Genomic DNA, 13,691 nt, shown 5'->3' with positions numbered 1-13,691 from the left:
AATTTTTCTGATTTCAGAAAGATAATACGGTGCAAATGCTGCATATTACATAATGCTCCCTGCAGGGTCCGGGGCAGCCCCTGAAATCAACCATATTAATATTTGTGCAGTGAGGCATGTGACTATTCACACTAAATACAATAAATTGTATAAGTAGCCTTTAAGCAGTTCAGTTCAGGGTTTGTCTCCCAATGAATTCTGCTGCCAAACTTATAAAATGTTTTCCAGTTTTCAGAGCTTTAGATATTTCATAATTGCAGATTGCAGACCTAATTATACAAGGTGTCCAGGCTCCCAATATGATACACACTTCTATGGGTTGAGGTTTTTAAAAAAAAAAAAAAAAGTTTGGAAAATACTGCACGATGCTGTTTCTGAAATCACTGACTGCTGGGCCTGGTGGGAAGGAACTTAAGTGTGCTATATTACATAGATCTGTAAAACCAGAACACTTCCATTTTAACAAGTAGACAAACCAAGGCCGGAACGGAGAGCTTTGGGACTTCCGGAGGCCACCTGCTTCTTGGCCCCAGAACGAGCCTCCCAACACACAGCTCAGGCCTCCAGACCACACGCCCTCTCCAGAGTCTTAGAACAACAACCAAAGCACACCACGCATCTCGTAGTTTGGATTCTTTTCAAGTTTCTCCGAAAGAGACCCACGTTTTGAGTGGTCACTTCCATGCCTGAGTTCTCCAGAGCCAGGGAAAGCCATGTGGTTTTTTCCCCAGCAGGACACTTAGGCTCAGGTGTTTGGCCGTAGAGTAGGTGGCAGTGGGGTTTCTGCCCAGGTTCCAGTGAAATCTATAAATTTCCTGAGTTTGTGGTTGAAACTGGTCTCCCTGGACCAGCAGTTTGACATTTTCCCCCTGTGGTGTTATATTCATGTTTCCACATTTAACATGTCGGACTGAATGAACATTGTGGTCTAAGGGTTTAAAAGATTTATAACGGAGTCTTGAAAATTTACTTAAGGAATATGTACTTCCCCAAGCAATAACAAATATTACTACAAATGACCATATTAAATTAAAGTAACTTGGGCATTTCTGATTTGTAGGAAAGTTAAAATTAATCTTATGGCAGTTTCAGTTTCAAAATGAAAACACGACTCTGCCTGACCACAGATTTCCAGGCTGTTAGTCAACAGTGAAAAAACTCTCAGGTGACTCTTTTTTTCCCCCAAGAAATACTCAGTTTTCTCTATGTGTGGAAAGGCAATACTGAAAGGAAAATACCCTGAAAAATCAACCATACCTGTAACTGGAAACTCCAAAACTCTGGTAATATTTTTTTCATAAGCTGGTGAGGCTATACACTGTCATTTTATTCTTTAAACGGCACATGTAAATATGTACTCATTTGTGTGTGTGTCTGTGTGTGTGTGTGTGTGTCTGTCTGTCTGTCTCTCTGTGTGTGTGTGTGTGTACATTCCACAATTTGAAAAGATTTTTTTTAACACGAGCCACAAGCCCATAAAAGTATTTACATAAGTGTATTTCAATGAGATGGATTTTTATAATTTTTAAAAGGAAAAGAAGACTTTCTTATATATTCTTTATCCCTTCCCTGATTGGTTGTGTTAGTAGGCAAGTAGTCTGGTTCAAATGCTCTTTCTACATTAAAATAATAATAATAACATTTAACTATAAGGCATTCTGATAAATATTGAATAACTGACTTAGGGAGAGGAAAAAAGCCCTGATTAGTAATATTTGCCAATTTCCATGGTATAAATACCCACTGCAGACAGCTTCCAGCTGGCACCATGATGTCATTGACCAGAGTTGGGAAAATGTGTATAAACAGCACACCATTATATGACAGGGATAGCGAACAGATAGGATATTAGTGTAAATAACCCCTGAAACATAAATAATAGTAAAGTATGATAAAATAATTAAGAATTGATAAGCTTTGCATATTACCTTTTAAAAAACATACTTGTTTAATTATAAATCCACATAATTTAATTTTTAATAGTTGGTATACTTAACACCTGACTCACAAGAGTCCCTGAAAATTTAATGATCAGCTCTCACAAGCCAGTACAAACCCACAGTAGCACACTACTGTAACATTAGAATGGTTCCCATTGCAAAACAGAAAGAATTCAAGGAGGCAGGCACAACCAGGCTTTTCCACGTCACAGTCCCATGAGGCTACAAAGCCAGGTCCCCCCAGAAGTCAAGCAGCCCCACACAGCAAAACTTGACCAACATGGAGAGAATGAGACCTCCTGTCTCCCAACCACCCCACTCCCAGCATCTAAACCCCTAGAGGGATTCCCTGTACATTTCTCGAGGCCCTAAGCTCTGATTCCTTTAAGCCCTTTTGACCTTGAAGACCAGGAGTCTGGAGCAAAAGGAAGAGAGCTCCGAGTTCTTTGACATGCCCATGGCTCCTTGGCAGAATGTGGAGCATTGGAATCAGGCCTGAGGCTGAAATTCTCTCCTGCCATCTCTGCCCTTCACCAGCAAAGTGACCTTGCACAGGCCACGTGATCTCAGTTTCCAGTTAATGTGAACCATGAGGGGCTTAGACTAGATGGTCTTCTTACCTGGGTTTCTTCCAGCTCTAAAGCCCCCAGGTTGGATCCTGTTACTGAAGGCTTCAAAAAAGATGACCCATCATGTCAAAACCCATCAAGAAAAATTCAGACCACATGGCAAAGTGATTTCCCAAGACTGACCTTCCTCTCAGTTGTGGGAATACAGGGGGACAATTCTGAAAGGACACTGGAAGGATCTGGGCTGTGGTCCTTCAAGGATGTGTCACAGGGCAGCTGCCTTCGAAGGTGGGAAGTAGATTGACCTGCCACCTGGTCAAAGCCAAACTATGAGGGTCCCCCATTCCCGGCTGCACTCATGGGCTTTCTCTGCCTCATCAGGCTCTTTTATAAGCTTGTCTACCCGAGGGATGCCTTGCCTTTGGGAATCTGCCCATCTTTTGACAAAGAGCTGTACTGGTGGGACATTACTTTAAAATGCTGGTATTTGGGATTTAATAGGTCTCAAAAAATAGGTAGAGTCATGGTTGGTAAGAGGAAGAGGAACCAGGCAGTATTGCCAGTGAGAAGAAGCTGGTGAATTGTAACCACAGCACCTGAGGCATGTGTGTGTGTGTGTGTGTGTGTGTTTCCCTGGGAATTAATCATGCAGCGGTGTATGTTGGTATGGCAGGGTTGCCATGATTTACGAGTCAAGCTGCGAGCAAGTTCACAACCGGCAATCCAAGAGAGGAGGAGGGAGGGTACATGGAGAGGAAGGTTGGCAGAGGTGCTTTATGAGTTTCATGTTTAATGCTTTTAACATTATGTCTCGTTCTCACTTCTAGAAAGCACTTAGCAGATTTAAGCCAAAAATAGATTGCTGTCTGTAGCTGACCACACACTTGTCAGGGTGAAGATAGGGGATGTGTGGGCACGTTGTTGTGGTTTTTTATGGGTGTTGTTTTATATCTGAGCTGTAGGAGAGTATTTTACAGTAAAGGAATGAGCTATTGATACTGTTTCACTGGGGTGGGAGAAGACACAGAGAAGCCTGCCCTTCTGCCCCACGCCTGTCTCCCTCCTCTCCTACCTCCCTCTTTTGACAAGGGTTTCCAACTGGCACTGTTTCCCCCGCCCCCAGGCTGATTCCCAGTTGGCCAAGCCACAATCTGTTCTGTAGATGAGGCACAATCCTGCAGCTTTCCGAGCTATGAACATGCAGTGAGTCCCCAAGAAACTTGGAGTTAGGTGAGGTAGACAGGATGTATAGATAAAACCAGATTATAAAGGTTTATATAATGGTAACAGCTTCCATGTTGAGCCACTTCTGTATGACACGAGTCACCTCATTAAATGAGACACGACTACCTCATTTAATCCTTACAACCGTCCTCTGAGGTCAGCACTATCCTGTCCGTCCGTTAGTTGGTGGTTTTCCTCAATCACAAACATTCAGACTCACGGGATGACCGGAAGCCATGGTAGACTGGGTCTCGCCAGAGGAATAGTGGGCAGAGCCACAGCTTGCCAGCGGGGCAGCATCCAGGCATGTGCCGAGTCCTCACCGGTACAAGGTAGACAAGATGCCCTGCAGGCAAAGGTGGGGGCTGCCCTGGCAGACGCGGCATCAGAGGTCCTGTGACACTGCACGGGCACACTCCATGGGCACGCTCCCAGCTCCCCGCCTGGGACGTGCCAAGGTACAAGATCACCACGGTCTTTGGGAAGCCCAGGCTCTGACTCCCCTGTCCGCTGTGTGTAAATGGTCTCTCACTCTTCGCAGTCCAGGACCAGTCAGGGGTCATTGGGATCATGAGGAGTGTTGACTATTAGTGTAGCTGACACACCCTCTTAGCAGATTACCTGAGCTTAACCAAAGATCAGATTCTCCAGCAGTAAGGGAAAAGATGTCTGTTGACCCTTTGCCTGCAGTCTTTAGTCCCATTTTAAGGAGAATAAAGCTGAGATTTTGAGAGGTTTATCAAACTTGCCTCCAGTCACATAGTAACATAGCAGGGCTGGAGCCCCCGTCTGCCTGGCTCCAAGCCCTGTACTCTCACTAAGGTGCAAGATACACGTTTTGTGTTCTACTCCAGAGGGTATCTGCTTTTTTTCTTTTTCTTTTTCTTTTTTTTTTTTTACCGTTTAAAAAACTGATGTGGGGGGATGCCTGGGTGGCTCAGTCAGTAGAGCATGCAACTCCCTTGCTTTAAAAACACAACAAAACAAAAAACTGACTTGAATTACCTGCGTTGAGAACCATTGGTCTTTCTTGAAGAGGCACTATGTTTATCCTGGGTTTTTGCCCACTCCCCACATATCATGTACCGCAATTGAAGAAGATTGGCACTGTGCTAGTTAGTAATTCTACTTGGAATAATAGAAGAAAGAACTAGTTCTTTGCTTTTCTCTGAGAGTCCATATTTTGAGTAGAATTTTGGGGGGCAGGGGGTGGTGGTGGAAAGCAGTTTTCAGAAGAGTAGAGCCAACTTTGCACCTGAAAATAAATAAGTACCTAGCTACCAGGTGCACACAATTCTGTTTTGCGGCATCGTTCCTTTCTTTTTAAACCTTCTCCACCTTCTAACACAAAACCTAAGAACTCAAGGCAAAGCATGTAACTTGATTATCATTCAGCCCTTCATAAAAATCTTCATTATTATATATATAGATTGTATTGCAGACGCCATTCAAGAAATGTGCCATCCAAGTTCCAAGTATAAAAGTAGACATTTTAAGACACTGTAACAATACTGTAATATTGTTTCATTGGGTATTTGGTTGGCTGGTTTTTTTTACCAGGCAATGAAGCTATCTGTTGACTTTTAAAAATTCCTAGCATAATGAAGACAAATACTAAGAAATTTTTTAGAGAGAATGTGAAATGTACTGGGTCATTATGACCCCGTTTAAGTAGAATGAAATTAATTAATGATTAATTGTATTAAAATGGAACATAATGATGGGGGGGTTGGGTACAGGGAGAATGATGGCCATGGCTCAGAGGACAAAGTAGTAGGCATGGGTGCCTGTTTCATTCCCTAAATGCTTTCATGCACTCTGTTCACTAGGCTTTCTGCCGGTTTTCAAAAATGCAGCTGACAAAGCCTGCCTACCAATAATACCAAAAAAAAAAAAAAAAAAAAAGTTTGCTGGCAGCTTGGCTAGCTCCGTTGCTAGAACATGTGACTCTTGATCTCAGGGTCGTGAGTTCAAGCCCCATGTTGGGCTCAGAGCCTACTTTAAAAAAACATTGTATGATGTCTGAAAAAAAAGTTTGTTCTTCAGGTGAGAGATACCACACCATAGATTGCTTTGAATCTTGTATTACGTGAATTTATGAACTGTTATGCAGTGAGAAAAGAACAGATTGAATGTTACTAACATAAGAGAAGTGTGGAAGGGATAACTTTGAAGTGTCCAAAGTGAAATGACCAGGAAAAGTCGCCTTTCTCTTTACGGGTAATAAAATCACAACATAAACCGGTCTTTAGCAGTCATCTTCCTCCTTGTACTGCTCTCTTCCCTTCTTGAATCTGCTTGGGCAGATTTCTTCATTCTGTCAGTGTTTACTGAGATGGACTTGGCAGTGTCCTAGCCGCAATTATGGGGATTTGTGTCCTTTCCTTTCAGCTAATAGGTAGGAAGACAAGACGTTCAGTCGGCCAGGAAAATTTTTAAAAACTAGATAACAAGGGGCGCCTGAGTGGGTCAGTGGGTTAAAGCCTCTGCCTTCGGCTCCGGTCATGATCCCAGGGTCCTGGGATCGAGCCCCACATCGGGCTCTCTGCTCAGTGGGGAGCCTGCTTCCTCCTCTCTCTCTGCCTGCCTCTCTGCCTACTTGCGGTCTGTCTGTCAAATAAATAAATAAATAATCTTTTAAAAAAAAAAAACAGATAACAAGATGAGGATCTGGAGTAATACAAAAAAGATCCGTTTTCAGGAGGCTGCATATGTTAAGCGGCAGTGAAGCGGTAGGGACAATAAATCCTACCCACCCACAGATGAAGGAGGCCCTTTCCACCTGGGAGTGCTGGGAAACTCTGAGAATGGGTGGGCTTTCTATGAGTTGAAAGACGAGAGGAGCTTCCAAGAGAGAGGAAGTCTTCTAACCAAAGGCACTGCCGCGGGTGTAGACATAGTGCATGTGCACAAGTTTCCCACAAGGAGGATTTGCCTCTGGAAGTAATAGGGCCTTCCCGTGAGGAACAGACAGTGAACTAGAAGATACTTTCATCCCATAGGAAAAAGGAATCTGTTACAAGTTTTTGAGATCGTGAACAGCCCCCTTTCCCAAGGAGAGGCATCTGTCAAACTCGGGGAAACTGCCATCATTCCTCGTGGTCTAGAGATGGGCCCAGTTACTCACCTTCCATTGTTCCTTCAGATTCATGACAGATGCTGCCCGCCGAGAGCAGGAGTCCCTAAAGAAGAAGATTCAGCCGAAGCTCTCGTTGACCTTGTCCAGCTCCGTGTCTCGAGGGAATGTGTCCACTCCGCCACGCCACAGCAGTGGAAGCCTTACTCCTCCTGTGACCCCACCCATCACTCCCTCCTCTTCATTCCGCAGCAGCACTCCCACGGGTGAGTGGCCTGGCCCTACCACCTGGGGTGGGGGGGAGGGGATAGTTGTTGGGGAACAGCGTGCACGGACCGGCGATGATTCTGACCCACTGCCTCTCTGAATCTTTACTGATCTCTCTGAGTTTGTTGATTTAGCCCTCTATCACTGATAAATTATTGTGTATAGAGTATGTGATAATGGTTTTATAGGTATTTTTTTGAGCCTGCCATGTGTGAAGGCTGAAGTGGATTTGCTTCAGTCAGGTGAAAGAGTAGATGAAACAAGATTGCCATGTGGTGATTATTGTTGGTGCTTGGTGACGAGTACGCAGGGGTTCATTAGACCATTCTCCCTATTTTGCTTATTTTAAGCATTTTCCACAATAAATGTTAAAAAAAAAAATTATGAGTGCCTTCTGTGTGCCAGGCACTGAGCTACCATAGTGAGCCAAAGGAGACCTCATTCCTGTCCTGAAGGAGGTTAGGCCCCATGGAAGGCGTTGGCATTCCAGGGGGCCAACAAGCACACCTTTGTCTTCCCCTCCCAGATGTAGAAGCAACTGGAAAATTAAACAGCAGCCAGAGGAAAGATCAAAATCAACTTTATTAGTGAATAAAGCCAAACTGCAGAATGGAACTTGGATCCATAGCCACTGGGCTTCTCTTAGTATGTCTTTTCCTGAATTCAACTTATTTCCCAAACCGCCCTTTTACATGGAGGCTGAGCAGACCTGGGTACCCCACAGGTCCTGAGATGAGCACACACAGCCCCTTCTCCCCAAATCAGAGAGCCACTAAATTGTGGCTCCTCCATGGGCAGGAATGAGTAAGGACAGTCCAAGGAGGCTGGAAAGATCCCTCCTCTTCTTTTTCCCTTCTGAGAAGTAGGGAATCTATTTCCCTGCTCCACAGTCAGAGTTTAGACCAGACAGTAAGTAAATAGAACCTTGTAACCATGACAAGTACTGCATGAAACTCGGTGATACAAGAGCATCCTGACATAAATTCAGGAAAGGCTTTCCCTGAAAGATAAGTAGGACTCGAGTAGGTAAAGAGGGAAAGGAGGAGCATCTCACCAGGGAACATTTTGCAGAAGCTCTGTGAGGAGGAGGCGGGCTGACCCGCATGAGGTGAGACCAGGGCATTCGGCAGGAATCAGGACACTGTGGTTGATCCTGAGAGCAAAGAGAGGCCCCCTAAAATCACACCATCATCTCTGTTACGTCAGCCCCTTGACTATGGCTAAGAAAGTTGATTTTCTCTGACAGTTTGCAGATCTCTCTTTCAGCCTTCTCCTGTCAAGGGAAGTAGGTAGGTGACTATAGTAGTATTTCTCAAATTGTGTTTTAGAATATCTACTTCATAAAATAGTAGTTGGAGAGAAAGAGATTTCCTAATCAGATGGGGGAAGTGATGGGTTAGACTAAAGTACACTGATTTCTTTAATGCTTGGCTTTAATGTACATTGTTCTCCAAGGGGAGGATTTAGTAAATTTCCCAAACTTAGTTGACTATGAGACTTAGTTAGACTTAAGTTGACTTAGTTGATTATGAGACCCCCTTCCTAAGGGCAGTTTGGGGGACTCATGGCTGATAGACATCTTGTGTTTGGTCATGATTAGGCATTTTGAAGAGACAGACAATCAGAGTGCCTATCTGTACTTCTCCCTTTACAGGTCACTAATACTACCCATTATACAGGTTCTTGTGTGAGTTAAATGTGAGAGCATGTGTATACACCAAGCATTCAATAAATGTTCATCCCGTGGTCTCGAATTATCAACTAGTAGCTTCAGGAACAGAATCAGCATCACACTCCCATAGAGGTTGAATTGGCTTATTTGTGTTGAGCATTTGTCTGATCCTTTAGACGGCCACCATATTTCCCTTCTCTTTTATTCTGTGAAGATTTACTTTTCCAGAATCTTTGTGTAATATTTGCTGTGCGAATCTAAGGAATGCTATGAGAACGTAGTATAACTCTGCGATCCCTTTTCTGGGCATTTCTATGAATATTTATTCATCTGTAATATGAATTATGGGGGTGGTTTTCTGCTGGAGAGTGTTTTATACCTGACTTAATGTGGACTGACTCGTGGCCAATGCCAGATAACCGTGACTGCACCAATTAGTAGCGGGTGCCATAGAGCCCCATGAAAATAGACAGTTTAAAAGTGAGAGTTTATTATTTTTCATGTAAGAATGTTTGGAAGAAATGGAATCATTTCCTTTCCTTCAGACATAAAGAAACCTTTCTGACACCTTGCCTATTTTAACAATTTCCCACTGAGAGAATTAATTTATGTTGTGGTAAAGATGTATCATTTTCAGTCTGTCAGGATCATTGGTAACTTATTTGCTGCTTGAAGAACGTTCCATGTAAACATCAAAAATTAGGGGAAATGGTTGTTTAAACCTCTACCCTCTGCAATTTTGATTGTGTACATTTTTCAATGTTTGAAATGTTATTTTACCTGTAGTTAGAGAGATCAGCTTATTTTGCCTGACTAATGTGGTTTCGCTCACTTTCTTTGCCAAGTTGTAAATAATATTCCAAGTTTCTACCTCCTAAATTCACTCTTCCAAGTTCCACATTGAAGGTATATTCCAGGTCTAGAATTAATAGTCCTCTTGTAGAAAGTTTCATTTATAAAATAGTTTTTTAAAATATACTGTCTTGACTAAATTAGAGCTCAGCTTCATCCTGGAGTTTCAAGTATTTCTCAGGTATTCTTGGACCTAATATGTATTTTGTAATTTCTGAATCCTAGGAGAATCTTTTTTCCTCATCTTTTTCATTTTCCATTCTAAGTTTTATTTTTCGAATATATATATATATATATGTATATGCACACACACACATATATATATATCTAGGTATATGTATATGTATATATAAAAGAAAGTATTCACTTAAGGAAAGTTAGAATGGTTTAAATCATGAGTTAGCAAACCTTTTCCTTAAAGGACCAAATAGTAACTATTTCGTGCTTTCTAGGGCCTGTGGTCTCTGTTCCAGTGACTCAATCCTGCCGTGTAGCAGGACAGCGGCCGTAGAGCTCTATAAATGAATGAACTCGGTGTGTTCTTCAAAACTAGAAGTTTTTGTAAAACTTTATAAAAACAGGCCAGTTTTGGCTCACAGGCCATAGTTTGCCAACCCCTGGTTTAAATCATACAGATGTGTAATTTAAAGATCAACTTCATTAAGTTCCCTGCAGATAAAGTGTCAAAAGAATTCATAACCATCTCCTTAGAAGTAATAACATCTAGAGTGTAATCACTAAGGGGGAACGTCGACTAACATTTGTAGAGCGTTAATTATACGCTTTACTGTGTACTTGATGTATGGTATTTTTAATCCCAACTCAACCAGCTCAACTGAGACGACATTATTATTCCCATATACAGATTAAAGAAACAGGGACGCCTGGGTGGCTCGGTGGGTTAACCCTCTGCCTTTAGCTCAGGTCATGATCTCAGGATCCTGGGATCAAGCCCTGCATCAGGCTCGCTGCTCAAAAGGGAGCCTGCTTTCCTTCCTCTCACTCTGCCTGCCACTCTGCCTATTTGATCCCTGTCTGTCAAATAAATAAATAAAATCTTTTTTAAAAAATAAAGAAACAGAGGCTTTAAGAAGGTTAACTTCACAAAGCCCCACATCTGTCTATTCAAAAAAAAAAAAAACATGGTCTTTCCAATGCACTTGCACTTGCCACATGAAGACCTTTTAGAAAACTTGGACTAGACCTTCAGCCATCTCGCTGCTTCAGTTACCAACTTGACAACTCCAAACCCAGAATACAACAGAATGTTAAGATAACTGGAACTGTGGTTCCCTTTCATTCATGGAACTCCTGCTTTACCGCTCTACCGTTCAAATAGCAGATCACTTTAGTTTAGCCGGGCTTTTCTTTAAGGATGAACTGGAGCTGATTGCAGAGAGTCGGTTGTTAAATCAATATTCAGGTTTGCAAACCAGTTGTTAGAAGGTTTGTCTTGAAATCGGCCGTGGCGGGAGTGTTTCCATCAGTCAAATTGCTACCCATTGGTAGTCAGATGCTACCCATCCGGCCCCCCACCCTTACCCACCTGCCGCCTCTTTACCGTTATGCCAGCAGTTTATCCTATCAGGAGTTATCAGATTAATCTTACTTTGTCATTCAAGGGATCATGGTCCTAATTATGTCTCTGAGTAAACCTAAAGCAAGCCTCAGTCACCAGGAAATAATGGCCATTTCAAACAATGGATTGCTTTGCAGTTATTCACTGCAATATTTAGGGGCCCATGTAGTGACACAGAAAGGTTTTCACATTGGTGGGTTGTAAAACCACATGTGCAGCATGATCCCAATTGTATTTTTTACTCTAAAACAGTTAATTGTGGTTCCCTTAATATGATGGGAAAATTGGTGTCATTTTCTCCTTTCTCTTTTTTCCCATTCAGTAAGATGACTCTGCTTTACCTTTATAACTACAGCTGTTTAGTGTATATAATGGGAAGATTGAGACAGGACTACTGATGGCCCCCTACCCTCCAAGAAAGAGTTTAATGAATTCATTTTCTTCAAGTTAATTTAATTATCTCTTCCTGGAGGAGGAAGGAGGTCATCCTGTAGGAAAGGTCTGGGGTTAGCTCTGGCAAATTGTGTTGCTTATAGTGCCTGTGGATTAGTCAAAGACGTAACTTCTCCCCCCGACTACCCCCACCACCCCATATTTGCCACTGAATCTCTTAAAACAGTGACTCTCCATCAAAATCATCTGGAAGATTCTTTTTTTTTTTTTTAATTTTACGTAAACTATGCCACACATGGGGCCCAAATGACCTCAAGATCAAGAGTCATATTTTTTACCCTCTGACCCACCCAGGCACCTCCCCACCTGCACCGCTTCCCCAAACCTGGAGGATATTTAAGCCACTTTTCACTTGGGCTCCATCCCTGAAACTCTGATCATTTGGTAGGTGAGGCTTGGGCACTGGGTGTTTTTAAAAGCGCTCTCAAACTAGATCATTCTAACCCATAGCCCAAGTTGGGAAAGCGCTCTTTTAAAAATGTGATCAGTCTAGTTGTCATAGCCGTGTATTTTCTTGCTTGGGTTAACATATTTCCACCTTGCCTGGAGAAAGGTTACTGTAGTTGACTTGCTAGGACTCCAGAGATGGGTCCAATGGGACTGAACAGATGCTTGCTTATGTCTTAATGGAGAAGCTATGGAAAGAGTTGGCTGGATTTCTGGTTATAAGAGCATTGTGTAGTCTCTCCCGGAAAATATTTGTATATATATTTTGGCCCACTCGGTGGGGATGGGGGGCATTAAAATATTAAACCAGAGAAAGGCACCCAAGGAAATTAAACCAATTTTTTTTTTTGTTTTCTTGTTTAGGCTCCCTGTAATGAGTGTGAAGTCACAGATAATGTCTATGAATGCATAATTTGAGTTTTTATGTTGTGTTATTTCCCTTCATATTTCTGTGTCTCCTGCTGTTTGGCCTTACAGTAGACCCTTAACACTCCTTTATGGCTTTTGCGATAAGTTGCTCAGATTATAAGATTTCAAAATTTCCAGGAGTTACTGGTCCGCAGCAGGTCTTTTTAAAAAGTATTAATTTTTCCCTCAGGATGCAAATTACTGTGCAGTATAGACTTACAAAATTGATAAAATTTTACTTGACATTTAGAAACTGTTTAAATGGGGTTGAGATGGACTCCCCCAGGCCTGCCATGCCCTTATTTTTAGAAGGCAAGATAAACTTCCGTAGGCTTAATAGAAGAAGAAAATCTCAGAGATAATCAAGGTGAAGTCTAAACTAACATATCTGCCCCCACCCACCGCAAGAGGAGGAGGAAATAGAAGGAAAAACCTTAAAGAGAGAAATCCTATTCTGTTTTATGGTGGAAAACGAGAAAGAAAAGCAAAATATTTCAGCAAGACTGAATTCTGTGACCTACTTATGAATGCCTGAAGCCATCGTTTGGTCATTGGCACAGGTCCTGCCCTAAAGAGCTGACCATCTAGGCCATGCCAAAGAAACATTCCCCCAAATCTTCCTGTTAGGAAAGCGGCCTCGATTCCCATTTGCCTTTCCACATAAAGTGCTGTCTTGTGCTGGAGAATGACAAGATGTTGCTATTCTGTCTGGCCTGCATTCTGTTCAGGATCATGAACACACCCTTTCCTGGCCCATGGGTTTTTTTGCTTGTTTGTTTACATACTAATTTGGTCTAATCATTGTTCTTCCATCATCTTTTTTGATGGACTCGTAAAACTGTTATCCTGCTTCCTGAGGGTCAGGCTCCCATCTTGGGGCCAGTTCTGCTTCCTTCCCCACCATTGCATGTGGCAACTTGTTTTTCATCTCCTCTTGCCTCTCAAAGTGTTGGTAGAGTAAGGATGGCAACAACAAAATAGTATTTCAATTACTTTTCCATAACTACACAACTTATAAGACATCTAGATTCTTAAACAAAACTCTTTCTTGGCTGGAAGAAAACAGTCAACTCGGTGATCTGTAATAATAATAGATTAGATCTTTATAGCGCTTTATAGTGCAGGAAAGCATTCACATTCACCATTATCAATCCCACTTTAAAGACAAAAGAAACTAAGTCTCACTTACATGACACCTTGCCCA

General features: G+C 42.3%; 1 protein-coding gene across 1 annotated transcript in view; it reads left to right on the top strand.

Annotated features, from left to right (window-relative positions):
* Positions 1-13,691, top strand: part of JAZF1 (JAZF zinc finger 1) — a 322,779-nt gene that overhangs the window by 270,762 nt on the left and 38,326 nt on the right. Inside the window, exon 3 of the mRNA XM_044246289.1 lies at positions 6,879-7,075. Within this exon, the coding sequence (XP_044102224.1) occupies positions 6,879-7,075 (197 nt within the window). The remainder of the gene's footprint in view (positions 1-6,878; positions 7,076-13,691) is intronic.

The sequence above is a fragment of the Neovison vison genome, chromosome 4, assembly GCF_020171115.1.
Source record: "Neovison vison isolate M4711 chromosome 4, ASM_NN_V1, whole genome shotgun sequence".
NCBI lineage: Eukaryota > Metazoa > Chordata > Mammalia > Carnivora > Mustelidae > Neogale > Neogale vison.
Note: the sequence above shows the minus strand (reverse complement) of the source record. Positions and strands in the feature narration are given on the sequence as shown.